General features: G+C 47.0%; 1 protein-coding gene across 1 annotated transcript; it reads left to right on the forward strand.

Moving 5' to 3' along the window:
• Window positions 1–18894: 18894 nt before the first annotated feature.
• On the forward strand, window positions 18895–21387 carry LOC135392574 (uncharacterized). The gene is made up of 2 exons (XM_064623280.1): window positions 18895–18976; window positions 20975–21387. The coding sequence occupies exons 1-2, from the start codon at window positions 18895–18897 to the stop codon at window positions 21385–21387; spliced, it is 495 nt and encodes a 164-aa protein (XP_064479350.1).
• Window positions 21388–21655: the final 268 nt, after the last annotated feature.

Below are 21655 nucleotides of genomic sequence, written 5' to 3' on the forward strand. Positions count from 1 at the left end.
ACCTCGAGATTACTCATACCTCTTCTGGGATTGCTAAACCAAGAAAGACCTTAAAAAGACAGTGACCGCGGGCCCAAGTGACAGTTTGGTTCAAAGCGTGGTGATGGCCGGAACGAAGCGGAAGAGGACTGACCTGACAGCCGGAATGAAGAAGCGAATCTGCGTCCGTTTTAAAGAGAACCCCTCTTCCCACCCCGAACTCGCTGAATGGGAAAAACGGGAGCTATCCCTGGATGTAGGAAGGTCAACCATCACCACTGTACTCAAGGAAGCAGACAAATGGCTGAAAGTTCCCACGGACGAGCATTTTGTTTCACTATTGTTTTTTGAGCAACACAAAGGCATTAATAATGTTTGCGTGATCGATAATACTCTTGTACAGTTAGAAAAGCTGATCACTGCAAGCTACTCCAAGCAGTCATTGCTGACAGACTTTTTTATTAAATAAATTGTTGTACAGCATCATGCGTACGTTTTGTTCTGCCGTGCATGCCCTTTGGTCCCCACTGGACCGCTTTCTCGTTATTATGACAATTCGCTTTATGACCAAAATCTGCGGGAACGGAGGCGGTCGTATTAACGAGGGTTCACTGTATAGGATCACCATATAGAGCGTACCCGTTCAAATTGGTTTCAAGAGTCACATCTGCTTTCACATGAGGCCAATAACCGCAGCTGGCTTTTCGTACATTATGGCTGTAACCTTATATAAAAAGGGATGCCCACAGTTCGTTCACTGCCACAGCAGCTTTGGCGGGGTCAACATGACATTGAAAACGAGCGACGTGGTTTTAATGGTGGCCGTTCTCTGCATATTGGCTCCGTTGGAGGGGGAAGCGAATCATCGAATGAGGAGAGGAAAGAAGCCGCGCCAGCACTCAGGTAATTGTGCCCAGAAATATTTACATACTATATATCGTTGCTAATGAAACGGATTTCTCTAACGTGCTTTTACGTGACAGCTGTACCCACATATACCCGGTATGTCACCTATGTGTGTACTCCTACAACTACTCCAGACAACACCTACGAGGACTACTCCACACTACAACTCCCACTGCACACTACCAATACTACTAGAATTGCTCTGCACTACCGCTCCTATTACAACTACGCTACACTACGACTCCTACCCAACTACTCCATACTGTTACGACGAGATTTCCCTTCCCTTCGTCGTCTTTTCTGCAAACGTAGTGCTGCAACAATCCTACCCGTACAAGAGACATGGACTATTTTATCGTATTGTCACCTTAACTGCGAATCGCCAATTGTCCTCGCGTCAAGCGCGCGGCACAAACAGTTCAGCGTGTCCAGTGGTGGGTGCCAGTGCCGGATTTACAGTGATGGGGGCCCGGGGGCACTGTGCTGTGGGAGCTCCCTCGTGTATTCTATGTATATCCAATGTGTTATTCGAGGTCGATATGCGTGGGCGGAGGACAGATTTTTACAAAGTTTCCGTTTCAGGGATGCGTTTCAGGCATGCAAAACAGAATTTCCCTTGGACAAGACGTTTTCTGCTGGGGGCCCCTTTGTGGTGGGGCCCCGGGGCAAGTGCCCCGTCTGTCCCCCCCCCCTAAATCCGGCACTGATGGGTGCAATCAGTGCAGAGGTCCCATGCGACGACTGTAAGATAGCAATACGTCTGTGTCCTCAAGGGTTAGCGATCCTGACGTTAGTGTGCTTCAATGAGCCAAGATCCTGGACGCAGGTTCCCCTAGTTTCGTGCAGAAGCCACAGGTTTGTGCTGTGTAAAGAATTGTGTTGGAAAACTATGGCAGAAAAAGCGAAAGATACTATGGACGAGATAGCCGAAGGTCAGTGTCGTATGTCCAGCAGATGACGTTTACTTTTTACTTGTTGGAATGACGTCATGCTGAGGCCATGTTTTTGTTACTGTAGTTGGGACGCACACTCCAATTGTGTCAAATGACTAGCGAGCCGTCATATAGAGGAGGAAAACAGAATACAGAGTGCGGCACGTCGCACAAAGTTGTAAAATATGTTCAGGAAGTGACGTCATACGCTAGGAATTGTAGCAGTGTACCGGCAGGTGGCAGTGGTGATGGTGGAACTGCTTGCCGTAGTCGGCCATAGGATAAGCAAAGCCTAACCACTTAAACGTCACTAGGAGTCGGCCAATCACTACCGTACTTTGATGGGCGGTAGTCATGGGGACGAGCCGCCATGATCCGCATGGGATGTCACTTGCAGCCACGTAAAGCCTGCGTTTGGGATCGTCTGCGGTTAATGGCCGAAGCAGACGACATCCTGAATATATGGTGACGTGGCGAAGGAAGAAAAGGAGACATTAAGCAGGCCCTCTTTATCTAAGTTGTTTCGGTTGTGCTGCCTTGCCCAATATAACTGAAGAGGGTGAGGACTTGGTCTTGTTGGGAGGCCATTATAAGAGAGGAATTGCAGTGGTTCGATGTATGTCGTCATTCTCATTTTCGTCCTGGACTCCCACACTGCAGTTCTCCTCTTATAATGCCCAATATGGCATGACTACCTTGGCACTGCACTGGCAGCGATGGCGGACACATCCCGCCCGTGAAACGCTGCACAGCCGTCATTTTCGAGGGACGACAAACGGCAATATCACTTCTCTTGCCTTCTCCTTCCTCATTCGTCTGTTGACATCGACAGCAAATATGCGATGCTCGGTCTGATTAACGAAGCCATAAGCTTACTGCATCTTTCCTGTTTTTGCCGCAGCGTACAGCACTTGCTAGCACGTACACACAGTGTGACCGTACATGTTACATACTGAAGGCTCTTCGAACCTGAAGCGCCGAAGAGCATCTCGAATGTGTACGAACCGAGGTTTGCTCTCTAGTAGAACAAATACACTACAGAAAACTAACTACTAACTTGTACTACTACTAACTACTACTACGAACTTTTAGTACACTCATGGTGCCCTCCACTTACTAACCTGTCCTGTCTCAACCCATAGGAGAGCATAAGATAACATTGGGCTTTCAATACGATAACACACGTTTTTACTCATTCAGTTGTTCTTGTATTTGTTGTGAGCTTCAGCAGAAAGAGTTTCAAGTCAATCATGCTGTATGGCGAAGCTTACGCATGTTCTTTGCAAAGAAACTTTGGACGAAAAAGCTGCGTACGAAAGGAATATGCAACTTCTGAAATACCGAAACAGCCGTAAATGTATCCAATGTCCTTAATCTGTTCAAATATGTTTTAACTATGAAAAGTTAGGAGGCATAAAATTTTACTGTTTTTTTTTTCTTTTCATGCGCTTCCGTAAGGTCGCGGAGAGAAACAACCACCGGCATGTCCAGCGACGACCACGACTACAACAGTGCCTACTACGACTCCGTCAGAACCAGCCACTACGCCAGGGCCCACCACCACCACCACAACAACAATGACAGCACCATCAACACCTGCACCATGCCGTACTCCTCCCCAGACTACACCTACACCCACTACACCAGCTTCTACGACGGCACCTCCTACACCGTGTCCCCGAAGGCGACGTCGCTCAGGAAGCTAAAGAGACATTGCTCAAGGAAACCGAAATTTGCTTTGGAACTGGTGCCTGCGCAGGAGAGGTTGCATATTGTTTACGAAATATGCAAGAAGACAATTTTGTGAAACATTGACTATGAAATAACTCAACAAAGTTACCCGAAAGTTGCCGGAACCGCTTCGGCACAGGATACACGTTGCCACGTGGGTGCCTCGAAATAAACGTATCGATAAATAGTGTCATAAAATTGTAGTGTTGTGTGCCATACGGCGTGACAAACAAGGGTTAAATTATTAGCAAATCAGTTAATTTTCCTCCCAGTTGATGGCCGTTGTCAACGAGGGTGATTGGACAAGGACGTAACTATGTAACTTAGGCGCTCAGATGAACCCTAGGCAGGTGCTAAAGGTATCTGCTGGTAGAGAGCAGGTTACCTAACAAATAGATTATGGGAGCTGCGCAATGACCTCTGTGAGAACGGCCGGAGGATAAGACGTTCGGTTGAGCTGTGGGCATACCTGATGAGCAAAGGGCAGTGTTAATGCCGTTGCGTCTACTGGCTTGCACTGTGACATCGAGGAGTGCTCAGTCACCCTCCCAGGTGTATATTGATCGCTGAGTGGCCCCTGGTTTGCCAATTCCGAACGATGCGCAGCTACCCAGAGCTGACGAGCCCGCAAACACGGCGAAACACGTGTCCTCTGGTGCTGTCGCATCGTTCCATGAGTGTACATATATATATATATATATATATATATACAATATATATGTACAATATACAATATACAATATGTACAATCATGCAATACATTGTCAATGTATTGGTTACGGTGGTCGACCTAAGTGACTAAGGCTGCTGAGGGTGCGGACGGAGGACCAGCCAGACTCCAATGAGAAACTCCGACGTGTGAACGATCTGAATGAGATTTAATACCCGTCATCCGGAGATTACCTTGGATGAACTCTGACTGAAAACCAAATCAAAATTTGATTTTATTTGAATTTTTTAAAGAAAAATAATTAAGAGGTGTTCGGGAAACTTCTCTAGTCTCTTTAAGAGACCAGTAAATTACTCTTTCAATTATTCCAACAAACGTATCAGTTTTCTTTCTAAAGCTTCGAAGGCTTTCACTACCATGGTCCCCTGTACTACCACCGAACTCCCAAGGGCTTTACCATTATGCAGACATGTTCGCTGCCACCTTGTATAGTGACGGGGCCGTATTGAGGGTCCTTCATTAGGCGACCTCAGTTCAATGGGTTCGTGGAATGGCACCTGCTCCGCGACTGAGGTCGCCAAATAGAGCTGGTCTCCCACATGTTGCCCAAGTCTCATAAAATGAAATCCCAGAACGTCATGCCCTGCCACACACACACACATCTGACAGGAACAACATGGCATCGAAAACGTTCAACGCAGCTTTGACGATAGCTGTACTCTGCATTTTTGTTCCGTTGGACACAGAAGCTCGGATGCGGAGAAGAAAGAGATCGGACACTCCCTCAGGTACGTCGTCCCCTAAACTCTTACTACAGAACTAATCTCAGAACACTACATTCTTCTACGAATACCCGTGTGCGAGATCAGCGGACAGAAGGCGCCAGTGGGATCTTCACGCTGTGTAGGTTTCTAAAAACTTAGGCGCCACACCAGGAAGAGTGCCGATGTAGGCGACCACGAATTGACAGGTAGGCACTTGATGCAAGCACGATCTGAGAGCCTGCGCTAGAAATCGCACTCTCGCAGAGCGCACAGCCGGGGCCCGTTGGGATCAGTACCTCTATCTGCGCTCTTATAGGACACCGATGTGATGTGATGTGATGTGAATAAAGAAAAAAATGGGGATGTGAGTTTCGACGAAGTCAAACTGGCTACCCCAGTACACTTAATACAGGCAGTTCAAACCGATGATGAGATGATGCCGAATCCAGTGCCATTCAGGAGTTTGATTGGAGAGTTCCCCACCTCTTGTAGCAATCTGTCATTCATTTATGTTTTTTTTTTGTTCCGACTCCGCGACTCGTCCGAAGGATGAGGAACAGTGTGCGTAGGACATCCAATCTCGTTTCACAAATACAGCGCCACATATGCCTCAGCGTCTCGCAACGAAGCCAACGCAGTCTACTCCGCGTTTATTTGTGCTTGCATCTTGCGCCTTCTCGCGTGTTTATTTACCAGATGACATCTCATTACTTTAAGGACGCTTTCCGTCGAAATCATCTCAAAGCGTCGTAACAATTTGTCACTAACTTCCCATGCTCCGGTGAGGCTTCAAGACACTGTCTTGACAACATAAGAGTCAAGGCGGAGATTTGGGCGAGTTGGTACATAACTACGTAAAAGCAGCGCAGATACAGGACACGAAGAAGAAGCAAGTACACACACAGAACGCTGACTAGCAACTACCCAAAGGGGGCAAAACCGAAAAGGAGAGAAGGACATGAAAGGAGGACAATCAAGAACGCTCTTGAAGATAACTAATCTCTTTGTACAATAGGTCCACTGACGGCTTGTTGACACATCCTTCACTTCTATTACGAATTTGTCAAACTTTATGTCAGCCATTATGTCAGTAGGTCAGTATGTCCTGCGAGAAAAGAATGTCTTTTGCATAAAGAAAGCCTGAGTGCTGTGCTGTGCAATGTGCTGAGTCCTCAGACGTGCAATGTAGCAGATATGCGCTGCCCATAAAATGACGTTGAAGCTACGTTATCCAGATGAACGCGTCTACATTAAAATCAAGTGCAATGGTACAGCCACTCATTTAAAGGTCCCGTGATCAGTGCTACCAGAGTGACTTCATGACTTCGAAATCTCTAATTGCGATTTTTTTCCCACGTGGCCGGCAAGGATGTTCAACATCTCCACCGCCGTGCACAACGGCAGCTTCCACATCATCATCACCGACGACGCAACCACCAACAGCACCGCCATGCCCTACCGAGCCCAGTACATCACCTTTACCAAATACATCGCCACCGACAACAACTCCCCCATCCTGTCACGCAACGTCCACAACGCCGTCTCCATCAACGTCACCTCCACCGGGATGCTGAAGGAGACCTTATTAGTCTAAACGAAGAATGATCAGAGTGGAACTGGCGTGAATGGATTTTATTTATTAAAAGCTGTTGTGTTTGTTTATGATGTACCGTTCGATGCCTTCCTGTACAGCGCGGAAGCCATATGAAGTATTTTCCTCAAGCGTATACCCTAAGTAAGAAGCAATAACGCATGCATAAAAATATTATGTGTGAATAAAATCGACTGTTTGCAAAAAACGTATACGTGAGTTGAGTTGAGTTGATAGGAAAAGAAAAAAATGGAGAAATAGGCACTCATTACGAGAGCCGGCTACTCCAGATCCCTTAGGAAAACACAAATGGCTATCTACAATAAAACCAATGAGTGACAAAGACTCTCAGTCAGTCACTCACACACTGACTGTCAGTCTCACTGTGTCCACCAACTTGGAGTCTGTGCAAAATCGCACAAACGTCTGCATGGCGTGACACTGATGGTCGAGTGTCCAAGGGCCCATAACGTTACCGACATCAAATGGTCTGCCATTCAGCCAAGCTAAAGAAGCTAGTAGAGATAGCCTGTGCTGCTGATACCATGGACAGGATAGTAAGATATGTTCAGTGTCCTCAACAGTCCCACAGGTGCCACAGTTGGGTGAATCCGTCAAATACGCAGGTTGGCCATTAGTACTTACGCATTGAGATGAAAAAGAAAAGGATTCCTTCGAAATCTATGGAATTTTACTGCCGCGACACTTGTCTTTTCCCTGGCTCAAGCAAAGGAAAAGCGTTACCACAGGAGGCCTTGGGCTGATCGCTGAAGATCGGCGCGCTCATGTGCTCCGCACATCCACTCGGACGGAGAACCACCGGTTTTGTTTTCTTTTCCGCTTGCCGCCTCTCACCAAGTCGCCGTTGTCATCTCATGTTTGTTTGTTATGGGAGAGGAACTGTAATGGTAAGGGAAACACAGCGACGGCCATCTCGCATCTCCGTCTGCGAGCTACATGAGTGGCTTTTGTACGTAATGTTCACCACCTGCGCTATACGTGAAAGTCCGGCGCCCGTCCAAACGATGGGGATGGACGTTCATTGTTCCGAAAACAAGAGGCACACCGGCACCACTACAACGAAAGACACTTTAAAACAGTTAAACCATTGTTATGCTCCGGACTGCTACGCCCTTCTTTTTAATAAATAAGGAACGGCTGATTATCGGGCTTCTTCACGCGTCGAAAGACATGACGAGAACGACGAGAGTCATCTTGGACGTTCCATCACAACGAAGCTTGAAAAAAGAAAGGAAAGTCCAAGCAAGGAGTGTAGGAAGTTAAATCGTCACGGATGAGTAGAGCGACGAGATGAAATTGGAAGGACTGTTACATTAAACAATTTCAGTAACAGGACGACACGTAGAGTACGCGCAGTGCAGAATATATTAAACAGCCCTCCATTTACGGTGTTCTGTTAATTCGGCAATGTCCATACTACTTCTGTGCGAATAATAGAAACAGACATCTCTTAGTTTCGGAATGTGTTACATGCCGAGAGGATGTGACGGTCCCAGTGTATTTAATACAGAGTGACCGATTTTCCGTGCTTATAAAAAAAAAAACACTGCCTGTGGTAAGCAAAATGGATACAAGTGGACATGCAAGTCCTGTAAATATCTGCAGAAAAAGAAGTAATACCCGACACCTTGCAGATCTCCATGCACGAAAATGAGAGGCAGCGCAGACCCAAGAAGGCAGACAAGAACCCCCTCTTCTCCCAACCTCCCGACGCCCCTGCCTCTAAACACTTGCCCCCGTTTCAAATATCACATTTTCATTCTTGATACGCATTTTATTACCCAACGTTGCCCGTGAAAGCAACAGTTAACACAATCCCTCCCTTCCTCTACGCTCCCCTCCGCCATTAACGTTGTAGTGGATGAGGTAATCCTTCCATTAGCCACGATGAGCGTCATTCCAGCGCAGAAGACGTCCATTCTTCGTGGTCTTATTGCCATTTTTTACGTCCCATGACGTCCAGGGTACAGTTGGCAGCGCTTTTGCACCTATGTGTGTCATCCACGTGCTTGTATCTACTGGCATACACGAGAGACAGGTACGAGCTGTGTACGTGAGCGACGAGACCGTTCCTCTCTCCTTGGCCTGCTTCGTGAAAAACATGCTTTCTGAGCGTCCTCCTTTTTATTGCGGACGCTTTTTCTAGTTCACTGAACCTTCACATGGAACTAGTTTCTACGAGGGCACATTCGAATTCGGAACCATGTTTCCATGTAGACCTCTTGGGCTGGCACGCGGGGCAAGCGGGGACGGTGTAAAACATCTGATGAGCATACTCATCAGACGCTTTACACCGTCCCCGTTTGCAGCCCCCATATATGGGGGCTGCGACGCTTTGGTAAATGTGGTTCCTTACATCATGCGCTCATTACACACTAAGAATATTTACGCCCATTTAGGTGTTGAAGGGGTGTATTTTGCAATTTACACCTTACAGACAAAAACAGAACACCTATCCATGTGCAAAGATGGTGTACTGTACAGTTTACACCTCGCAGTCAAAATAGCAACACCCATCTTGGTGTAAAAATGGTGTACCGACTGGGACAAAAGTTTGGGAAACGCACGAGCGGCGTCAACCCTCTGCGGAGCGACATCCTGCGAAACATGGACGTCCACTTGATCAGAGGGAGGCCAGTGGCCGTTATGACTTTCGATAACCCAACCTAACCTAACCTAACCTATAGTTAGGTTAGGTAACACCTAACCTAACTATACGAGAGACCTGTCTCTCGTATGCCAGTAGATACAAGCACGTGGATGACACACATAGGTGCAAAAGCGCTGCCAACTGTACCCTGGACGTCATGGGACGTAAAAAATGGCAATAAGACCACGAAGAATGGACGTCTTCTGCGCTGGAATGCTGGAATGCTGGAATGAAAACTGCTTTCCATGCACATTCGAGGCCAATGTCAGCCATCCACCCCTGAGTGAAAGTGCCCATTTCCGGTTTCCATTTCCGTTGGACACTGCTCGCACGTTGGTTGTGGGTCCTCTGGTGGATACACGCATAATGGTAGCCTGCTATGCAACACAGCTTCCTGTGATGGCTCTTGACTGTACCCATTCTTGCAGTTGAAGCACAGATCACCATCGGCCCATGCATCTAAAGGGTTTAATTTCTTACACCCCACTGCTTTTACACCAGGACTGGTGTAAGTTATCAAACACCAGCTTTACGCCACAAGGGTCGTAAGAAATATTTCAATTTACACCCTTCTAGAGGGTGTAGATTCTTACACCCTACTGACTTTACACCGGATTTGGTGTGAGTTATCAAATTCCAACTTTACACTCAAAAAGGTGTGATATGTTTTAGTGTGATATGTACAAAGGAGTTTTTACGTTATTATTCCGCGCTAGCACCGCGAAGCAACCGTGGCTATGAGCGGCGTACAGATGTGGACAGATGGAAAGAGGACAGCAGGAAGGAGTAGGGGACAGAGGGGTTAGCTGTATGCGTCCTGGGCCGGCTTCAAGGGGAACTGTGGCGACATTCGTCTGGAAAGTCTGCCGGAGAACTCGGGGAAAATCTCAGACAGCACGACCGGTAGTGGGACTCGAACCCAGTACCTCCCAGTTCTTGGTTACTACCAACAAGCGGACGCTTTTTATCCATTCGGCTGCTCCACACAGGGACATTGCGGAAAAAATAAGAGTGATTTGTCTACGCGCCACACTTGGCAAGGAATAAATCAATAGACGATTTTTAAAAGATGCGCGCGCCACCAAGCGCGCGGCGCAAAGCAGCATGGGAACTTTGGGGTAGAGCACTGCACGGGTATAATTTTTAGGCCCGGCTCAGGCCCGGCAGCTACGGCCCGTACCCGGCCCGGGCCCGACGTCTTCTATGTATTTCCAGCCCGGGCCCGGTCCGAGCCCGACTCCACCGGCTCGGGCCCAGCCCGTACCTGACTGTTTCCATGCTCAGGCCCGGTCGAAGCCCGCCTTTGCTCTATTTGTTCTCGAGGTCCGGTGGCGTATTTAGATTTATTAAAGAGCACAACGCAGCAAAGAAAAGGACGCAGCTAATTGGTGGAAAGTCAGGAGGTACACTCGAACGCAGCAGCGGCTGTGTTTCTCTGCGGGCAAGCCGCTCTGTGCTTGGTGGTTGCTTGCTTCGGAACGCAGCGCGCAGCGGCGCGTGGGCGTATGTACATTGCGGTTCAAGAAAGACTCGTCGCAGCTCTATTGCACATGCTCCGGTGTTAGTTCCTCTTTCTTGAGTTCTCACGCGAACGAAACATATGTCAGAACACCTAACCTAACCGACCCTCTTGCCGGACTCTCATAAAAACGAAATATGTCAGAACACTTAACCTCACTGACCCTCGTGCCAGACCCTCACAAGAACGAAATATGTCCCAACACCTAACCTGACTGACGCTCGTGCAGGACCCCACACCAATCGTCCCCAAATGTGTGTGAGTGCACGCGTGAAATCCAGACCCATTCACGAAATAAGCATGATCGCATGTAAAAAAAGTGATAGTTCTCAGATGAGAATACCTGATATCCCATACCCAATGTGGGAAAAAAGTAACGTGAAAATTCAGCTGTCCAGACTCGTGAAGTGAAATATGTTCGGGTACATGCCCGACCATGGCTGGCGTTGTCAAGCCCGTACCCTGCCCGGGCCCTGTGGTTGAAGCCCGGCCCAGTCCCGCCTAAAAAACGCCAAGCCCGGCCCGTGCAGTGCTCTACTCTGGGGGACACTGCTCCGTCGTCTGCTTCCTGGCTGACGCTGATGCTGCACACACCGGGAATGTTGTTGTTCTAACTCTACCTCCACCCGTATCGTAATGCTTCAAGGCGCTCGAAGTTCCCCTGAGCGAATCACAGGAGAGGTCTAGGTCTTGTCCCATCCTACAGTTGGCGATACAAGGTCTAAAAAGGCCTATGGCCGTATCGTAATGCTTGAAGGCGCTCTAAGTGAGTCCTTGTGTGAAGCAGGTGGCGCTTGCTTTTGTAAAGAGGCCACAGGTGGCACTTCATTGTTTGAACAGTGATGTGGGCAAGCTCACGCTTGTCCCATCCTGCAGTTGGTAATACGAAGTCTATTAAACACACGTAATCAGATGATGATGATGATGATGATGATGATTCGATTTTAATGGCGCACAAACAATTAAGGCTATAGTGTGTGGGATTACTTTCCCAATTCGGGTTCCGAGAGCCATACCAACGAGAACGAGAAAAGGACGAGACCAAACACACACACAGAGCTGTATAGTCCTCAAACCAAAGGTTTAATCACCCTCATATAACATACCAGTCTCGGCACACTCACACGTCTCAGTCCTAACAGGCAGAGTTCAAGACGCTTCAGTCCAGTTCCACGCAGGCCCGTTGAAGAAGCTCTTCTCCCGTCTGCTTCCGAGCTGGAGCTATTCCGTGCCGTCTTCGTACACGCACCTCCTAACATGGGCGTTCCCAGGATTTTTTCCAAGGGGGGCAAAGTGCTTTCAGGATGGGGCAAACGTGCAGACCCCCCCCCCCCCACCCACACACACACACCTCTTTTTCTGGAGGCGGACGTTGTGGACTGTGTGGGTGTTTAGAGGTTCCAATTATGATATCTGAGAGTAATCATGACGACCTATGAATAAAGAGCGCACTTTTTCACAAGCGACCTTGGAGATTAAAAACGTTAACAAGGGCTCATCACCCAGTAGTATAGGGCTGAGTGAAGCGGTGAACGGTACCGATAACCTGTCAGCCTGTCAAGCAGCATTGGATGCAACGCTGTTTGAGACGTTGACACGTTACCCGCCTGGTGGCGCTAAGCGCATGTTCAATTGCCATTGCTTTCAATGACAATTGAGGACTGCCCGTGTGACAGGGGTAATAGGCTGTCCATAAGCCCGGTTGCATGCAGAAAGTCTTCAAGTGCCCTTGTCGGACGACGAAGGACCTAACAGCTTCGTGATGTCGAAGACTCGGGAGTCCACACGAGAGAGGCTCGTCTATAATGCCCTTCGAGCATCAACGTATTTATGACACCTGAGAAGGATGTGTTCTACATCCTCCTCAACGCCACACTCACTACAGTTCGGGGAGTCTCGAAGTTTGAAGAGGCGACGTGCGCTGCCTAGTATATTGATTGAGCCGTAGCCTATGTATGACAGTCGTCGTTTGTCGCGTGAAGGGAGGTGGAACTCGAAAGCGTAACTCTGGGTCGACCTTGCACAAAAAGCGAATCCCGATCCGATCCTATTATAACCAGGAGGCGTTATTCCAGTCTTAAACCCCTCCCAGGCACCACAGGCAAAATCCAGGCACAAAAATTTATATTATGTGTTTAGTGAGTTAAATTGTAATGTCATTGGTGCGGTGCCACACGGACAGTTTTAATGGCATTTGCTTTAATGTCATTTTCTACTTACTGAGTTCGCACATGAAATGCGTACTCTCTCTCCCATTGTTAGAGAAGAGTAACAATTTTAGTTTGCATAAAACCACTTTCTACTGTACAGCAAAATGTGATTTGATAAATTTGAGCCTTCTCGAGCATCTTTTGACGAAAGAAGTCCCAAGTCGTTAGAAATTATAGACAACAGCAAAAGAACTTGAGGTGCCGCCATATTGCTTGTTGTAGAGTCGGCACCGGCACACTCTTAAAAATGAACTTCACCACATAGCACGCTCCTAGCCAACCATCATCCCGAATGACAACGTTCTCTCCCCTGATTTGTTGAAAACGGGAGGAGGAGCCTATTTTGTGCCCATTATGCACGGCACAAAATAGGCTCCTCCTCCCGTTTTCAACAAATCAGGGGCGAGAACGTTGTCATTCGGGATGATGGTTGGCTAGGAGCGTGCTGTGTGGTGAAGTTCATTTTTAAGAGTGCAGGCAAATACGGTAACCGACCATGTTACTAAAATACATTAGAACTGCTTCACAGGAAGACCCACTTGATATTATTATATTTCAGAACATTACACGCATTTTCAGCATGTTTAACTAAGGTTTAAGTTTTTAAAAGTAGCATAACACATATTTTACTTAGCCAGTGGGGCGCATCGACATCATGGGGTATTAATGCCATTAGAAAATGACGTGTGACACGAGCTTCGAAAATAATGTGATTCGAGACTCGAATGCCATTGGGTGATAATGTCGCGTTTTATGTGGCCCTGCGGCTCACGTTAGTCTTAACCGGTCATGAATTCGGTGAATTCACATGACACATGTTCCGAAGACAGACAGCAGCGCGTAATCAGGAACTGTGGTAGGACCGGTACTGCTGGAGTTATAAGCGTTATGAGCGACGGATGTAGTTCGTTACCGGGACCACTGCGTTTTTGTAAAGAAAGAAAATAACTAGGTAAATGATATGTTTTTACCTGAAGCAGGAGCAAATTAGGAACGAAATTAAACAGGAATGACCCTCGCATATTGCGTGAAACGTATAAAAATTAAATTTTATCGCCAGTTTCTTGATGGCGCTCCGCCATCTTGGGTGAGGACCTTCTGACCTAACCCGAGACACAGTCTCGACGCCCGCACCGCCTACTGCGTGCCTGGGGGGGGGGGGGGGGCGGCGCCCCCCCAGACCCCCCCAATCTGTAGAACCTAACTTAACCTAACCTCACTAAAGTGAGTATAGATGGGTAGAAATCCAGCGAACCGGTAGAGATGTAGGAAGGGAGTTGCCTCAGGACAGAAGCCGCCGATATTTCGAACAGAGACTGTTCTTCTCCTGGGCACCGTCCTCATCATGATGAGGACGGTGCCCAGAAGAAGAACAGTCTCTGTTCGAAATATCGGCGGCTTCTGTCCTGAGGCAACTCCCTTCCTACTCGCTAAAGTGAGGTGATTTAGCCCAATTCTCTTTCGTTTCGCTCTCAAGTTTCGAATCCGTTAGGCTTAGCATTCCCGTGTTTCTCCTGTGCTCAAAGTGAATCAGATGGGGTTGTTGAAATGCCTATAAAAAAACTTCTAGTCCACAGAATTGTATAATTCTTACCTTTTTAGATTCAGTATATGAACTTCTTTAACTTCTATGCAATATTTACCTTTCAAACACTTTCACAAAATTTTAAAAACGAGTGGTCCCGGTAACGAACTACACCCTGAGCGACAATCCAGGGAGCTGTCGCCCGATTTTTTTTTTCCATATTTGCGTTTTTGTTTTGCTCGTTTTTGTTTATAATTACATTCTGAGGAACCTTCCAATGATGCACATGCATGATTCGTTTCAATGCATCGTTCAAAGGACGCCCACGAAGAACCGACAGGAGGCCGCAGCCATGCATTTCTGCCTGTACTGAAAGGCATGTACAGCGCCAGATGCGAGGCCAAGGCCCAGCCAGTAGGCGGCCCCTGTGCGCTTTGGAAATCCGCACTGGCGTCCCACTTTTAATCTCAGGCCCCCATATGCGCAGAGCCGGGTTCCACTTCCTAGAAGGGTTGTTGAACTCCAGGTCGCACGAAATGCTCAGCCCCGAAAAACCCGCTCAATAATCGACACATGGCCGGGTTTTATTTCAAACGAATGACAAGGATCGCTTCTACATGCAAGTATTATATAATAATAATAATAATAATAATAATAATAATAATAATAATAATAATAATAATAATAATAATAATAATAATAATAGTAATAATAATAATAATAATACATTTATTAATGCGTCGCTCATGATCTCAGTTGTCTCGCGACGTAAACACCCAATTTTATATATACATTTATTAATGTGCCCAAGAACAGCCGAAGCCTTGGTGTTGCCGCACGCAGACAATAGGAATAGGAATTTATTAAACGTTATATTACTGAAGAAGTGCAGTCTCTTGCACGAAAGTTCTTGTTCGAATAAATATTAGTTGCTCGTAACCGTTTTTCATGTAACGTTATTTTACATAAGATACACAGAGGTTTGCCAGTATTTACAAATATATACACGCACATATATATACATACATATACAGATTAGGCGAAACATAGCATATAGCATAGCATAAACATAGCATAACTTATTCAGGAAGAGGAACGTAACAGGAAGATATTCGTATAGATATATACTGATACATAGAGTACAGACTTAAGAGATATACAGTACATAGCACTAAAAGGGGGAAAAACTGTACAACTTCACGTGTTACTGAGTGAACGCAAGAGGAGTAATAAGTTAATAATAATAATAATATATTTATTTATTTGATCACATAAGTGATTGGAAGCAGACACAACAAGTCACCAATAAAGTATGCATGTGCATTCTCTCCGAGCAGATCGATGTATTCAACTGTCAGAAGCCATTTTCTTTAGGTGTAAACATTAAATAAATTAGAGACACTAGCCATAAATGGAGACACTAGCAACGAATGGGTCCGGTCTGCAACACTTGTCGACTACCAGGCTGTAGGCTAGGGAAAGTGGACCGAACTTAACGCAGCGAAAGTAGCAAATTTAACTGACGTTTTGTCTCCCATCCGGGAGACATCATCAGAGCTATAGCCTTAGTGGCAGAATGAGGATACAGCAACCTGTTTCTCTATTTACCGAGGTTCATGTGGACGTCCGGAAGAGGGCCGCGTGTTACGCGGACGTCTACATGGACCTCGTTAAATAGAGAAAAACGGGTTGCTGTATATTCTGCCACTAAGGCTAGCTCTGGTCATTTCGTCTCCCATACGGGAGACGAAACTTGGGAAACGAAAAACGGGAGACAATTAAATTGGCTACTTTCGTCGCGTTAAGTCGGTGTGTGTATTTTTGTTTATTATGCATACTCCCGGCTTTTGGAACGTATTTGTAAAGTGGATCGAATACAAAAAAAAAAGCAAAAAGACAGCTGAAACAGGAAAAAATAAAATAAAATAAATAAAACATAGAGGAAGTATGTTTATTATATAAAAAATAGGAGGGAAAGGTTAGCCACCGCTACGGCGGCTTGCTATTCCCAGGAAAGAAAGGGAAAAAGAAACAAGGAAGAAAAACGAAAACAGCTTGAAGAGCAAACCTTGCGAAATATCACGCATCGAAGTTTATGATAGAAAAGGTGGACTAGGGGACCACCGACCAAATGGCACATAAATGAGGTCAGGGCCTAATTCACGCAAACCTACAAAAAATAAATAAAGGGAAAGTAAAAGGGGTGAGAAAGCTACACTTTAATGGAGATCACCATGTGGGAAAATCTCGCAAAATAATCAACGCAGTAGACAGCACGATATATGTCCAACGCCACAACAGCAGGGAAATATGATCACAGAACATCAAATCTCCATAACCTGCACGAGTGTATGCATTGCGGACGCATTGTGGTGCGAAGGCCAGCGCCCAAACACTTTCCTTGTGCTGAAAGGTCTCAGCGGGCAAACGAGGTTGAATATGATTGATTGATTCATGGATTTGAATATGAAATTGTGATTCAGTGGCACGCTTCATTGAGATCTGAAATTTCAGAACTGAATCGCGGTAGGAAATCTAAACAGTTTTCACGAAAATCAAGGCATCAGAAGACCGCAATTCAAGCATGGCACACGGTAGAGTGTCCCGCTCAACAAATGTGTTCCTAACTATTCCAAATGTATCTCGTCCGGGTGGTTGTTTCGTCTCCACGCAGTTAGTCCTGTGCTGGTCACGCTAGATATATACGCCGTTATTCCAGCGTCATTAGTCCATTTATTTTGTGCACGTCTTTCAACCTCAATTTCAACCTCTGGAGGTCCCGTGCGAAATCCAGGACATCTTGCTGACTCTGGTGGAATTACTATTGTCGCCATATGTATTTGTTATTGTCATTGTTGGCAGGGGCTACGCACTGTGCTACTGTGTTGACGTTCCCCCACCCGACAATGTGGTCAACGCCAGTATCCAGGCCGTCTAATACCCTGCTTCACTGTGGCATCGTGCCATGACCATTTTATCACAGAAGAGCGAATCTTTGGGCGTGTTGGTTGATCATGATAAAAACGGGTTAAAAGCGCTAAAAGGACAAGGACAAAGAATGGAACGAACAAGGCGGATTGTTCGTCTTACTCTTTGTCCTTGTCCTTTTAGCGCCTTTAATACCCCTGTCACACGGCAAACTGAATGTCATTCCCAGCGAATGATATTCGCACTGAATGACATTCGTTTCGTGTCACACGGTGAAATCAAATGGCGATACATGCGAATGATATTCGCCCAGCGAATGAGTTCGGGGAACTCATTCGCTTTTCCTTCTCGCACCAACAGCGTACATTCGCAGTAGGTAGGTAACAAAAACAACAAGATAAACTGTTTGAAGGAATGAAAGACGAATGAAAAGTTGCACTCCAATATTTTATCACGAATTTGATAACTTCTGACACGAAGGAAGAAATGCTAAACGCTGTTTTTCGGTGAACTTCCCTCGTTCCCAGTCGCAACTTTGCCAAGTGCGCTGCAGATAGGCTTCTTTGTTGTCTTTGCTTGCGGTACTTAGTCAATTAAATGTCCTTCAAAAAGAACGATTTTGTGAAATAATCTAATGGTTCGATAGTTCCACCAAAAGAAATGAAAATATAACGAATGTACCTGCATAATGCTTCGTATGTTTGGCCCTGGTGTCTTAATTATCCAAAGTGACATCGTTTGCGAATGACATTCTGTTTCTTCGTGTAGCTCGATGTAAGACAAACGAATGACATTCGGTGCGACTGTCATTCGCTGGGAATGCCATTCACTTTGCCGTGTGACAGGGGTATAACCCGTTTTGATCAGTTTATCACAGTCACATGTCTGCCAGCTAATTATTCCTCAAGCATTCAACCCGTAGAACTAGAGCCACGAGACAGATTTGAATGCAATATTCCAAATTATTTCGTTCAGGTCTTCGATATACTGGATTATTTCGTGAGGATTCCCTGAGGTTTGGTTCTCTGTGTATGAACCGTGAGCACCCTCACTAAACAGCATACACGTTTAACATTCGTTTGGAACTACTAAGCGCATGGTGTAACCAATCTGCCATTCGCTTATTTGAAAAGCACAGCCACGGATTTCACGAGCAGTTGGGGTTCAAATCGATATATTGATGAAATCAGGACTATGTTCCTCGTTCAACAACAACGCACCGAATTGCGATACCTGAGTGGTATCTCCTTTACCTTGGCTACTTCGTACTCACGAAGGCCTTTGGAACTGCATAGCTTTTTCGGTGTCCCTGGGTCCGCACCTGGTCAGCGAATGGGGTCGCCATACACAGCTGCGGTGAGAGCACGTGGTCTCCCGGCACACCCACACGTCATATCAGAGAACCCTTTTAAAAGCGGGTCCAACTGACAGCAGGAGCAAACCTGCCCCGGACACGATAGCTGGAATAATGGCGTTGACAACAGGCATCCTGGCTCTGCTGCTTGCAGCGCACTGCATGTTGGTCCCCACGCATGTTGCTGATGGCGCAAGTAAGTATTTTTTTTTCAATACCCGCTATAAGTCGTAGTGAGAAGAAAACCCACCTCCCCACTTCATTGTCAGAAGAAACCTTCGGAAAATCATTGATACTTTTAGGGGGAAAATCTCCGCAAGCGATGTTGCCCCGACGACCGTTTGATAGGCCGCATGTCAAAGACAACTGTCCACCCGGGAGCGGACCGCGTCATCATTGACAACTGGGCGTTCGGGGCTTACGTGTTCGTGTTTGTCCGCGGGTGCATGTGCTCTGCCCCGGCCGATTCCTGTTGGTTAAGAAATCTTCGTTGTACAGAGGTGTCGGTGCGTGGTACTCACTGCTTAGATCGCATTAGGCTTCGGTCCTTTTTCTACTCTCGTACAGTGCTGACCACGTGACTAGGTTGTACCACGCGCCCCTAGTGTATACCTGACCGACAGCATTGCTCTGGGAAAGTGGATCGCGTTCTGGCCAAGTAGAAATGGCGGCGATTGCCGCAAGGAACGTAACACACCAAAACTGAGCAGAGGTGCACTGAACACACTCCGCACAGAGGTGACATCCCTCCATTTCTTAGGTTTTTTTTATTTGTTCTTGGCTGCAACGAATAGAATGAGCTCCCAGCGAAAGAACGACGGGCGTATAGGTGACCTGGAGTGCACCTTTCAAGGGTCCTCCACCCTCTAAAAGAGCGTATTGGAGAATGAGGGAACGTCGCGACGTGGCGGCGCGTGAGCTGAGAAAAAAAAGACACCAGAACTTTCTGACGTCCCACGAGGATAGTGTCAGCCGTCGGCGGCTGCTTTCTCGGGCTGTTCTTGTAAATTTGATGGCGCACTGACAATATACCACAAAGCGAAATTTTTTTGCATGGTGACTCGTGACGAACCGGCTTGACAGAGAATATAGGCAGGGCTTCGAGCAATGTTAAACGTCACCTCATTGCTCTTTTTTAAAGGAAATTACTACTGGCTAATTACTAAATGAGTACTTGGCGTCGCTTCGCGTTGGTTCCGGGAGGGAGCCCTGGAACAACCCAGCATCGCAGCGTTGCGCCATAGAATTCGTAATACGATCCCTGGCAGACACGGGGTGGGTTCTTGGTCTTTGACTGTGCCGATTTTGACCGTGATATCACCCGTGTCCCAGTGACATGCGTGTTCCAATGGCTATTTCCAGCGACAGCAAACGCATCCGCGTATTCTACCGTAAATGTAGTAACCCTAACATTTTACGTTCACAGAGCCGTAAGGACTCTTTACGGCTCCATTTCTTCTTTACGGTTCTTCTTACGGTTCGTTCCTCTTTACGGCTCCTTTACGGTTTCTTGTTCCTTTACGGAGCCTACCTTTTACGTATCCCCCCTGCCAGACGTCATTCTGTGCTGTCTCGACTCGATGTCGTCTGCTACACCGACCTCCTGTGTCTTCTGCTGTTGTAATTATACGCATACTACGACTATGCGTAGATGTAAAGTAGCCAGTAAGATCCCACATGCTTTCTCTAGAAATTGATATACGAAAGAGCAGTTGCCCGTCGATTTTATGTGTACAATAGTTTTACGTCGCCGCTTGTGGTGCCGAAATCGTCTGCTTAGTAGGAAGTCAGCCATTGTTGCTGCTTGTAGACGGCCAGGATGGAGGAGAAATATATGGAATACTTCGCCAAATAATATAATCTTTGAGCTCGTCTTAATGCCTGTGGCTCCTTGTTTTGATGCAACTAAAAGAAACTAAACTAAAGCATGTAGTCCTATACTCTTGGTGTTGGAGAGCCTCATACGTCGACACTAGCTGCGGAGGAACACATGTTCATTTTTACGCTCATTTCGGGTACCCGAACACAAAGAGAATCACGAAGATCACCCACATTCGAAAAGCTCTCTCTCACCAGACGATAGTTTGCTTCTTCAAGAACTGAAACGTGTATCCTTGTCGACGCTTATTAATATATGTGGACAGGAAGCACTGTTACCATACCACGCTAATTTCTTGTCCTATCCATGGAGCAGCGGTATGCCCAGGAGAGCCTACCACACCACCTCCAACCACTCCGCCACCAACATGCCCACCAGGAGCTTCCACATCACCGCCAACCATGACCACACCTCCAGTCACGACCCCACCGCCAACCATGACCACACCTCCAGTCACGACCCCACCGCCGGTCACGACCCCACCGCCAGTCACGACCCCACCGCCGGTCACGACCCCACCGCCGGTCACGACCCCACCTCCAGTCACGACCCCACCGCCGGTCACGACCCCACCTCCGGTCACGACCCCACCTCCGGTCACGACCCCACCACCAACATGTCCCGGAGGATCTACCACAATGCCCCCAACCACAATGCCCCCAACCACAATGCCCCCAACCACTATGCCCCCAACCACTATGCCCACAACCACTACACCAGCATGCTAGGATGCACGGAGAGCATCTCGCCAGAATGCGGCCTGTACTGTGTTAGTTGAGCTTAATTGCTAGTAGTATTGCGTTTTGTCTAGTTCTAGAGAAAATCAAGAAATGTGTTTCTGTGCAATGTAAGATAGGCGCTGAGGTTTTGCTTTAAGTAATGTAGTCGCAAGCAAAGGATGCAAGGGATGGTTGTGCCGGCAGCACGGCAGTTCTAGTGTTGTACCTCCAAATGCGACACCACGTGACGCCATTGACACACGCGACACACTGACCC

The sequence above is a fragment of the Ornithodoros turicata genome, chromosome 4 (assembly GCF_037126465.1).
Source record: "Ornithodoros turicata isolate Travis chromosome 4, ASM3712646v1, whole genome shotgun sequence".
In the NCBI taxonomy this organism is placed as follows: Eukaryota; Metazoa; Arthropoda; class Arachnida; order Ixodida; family Argasidae; genus Ornithodoros; species Ornithodoros turicata.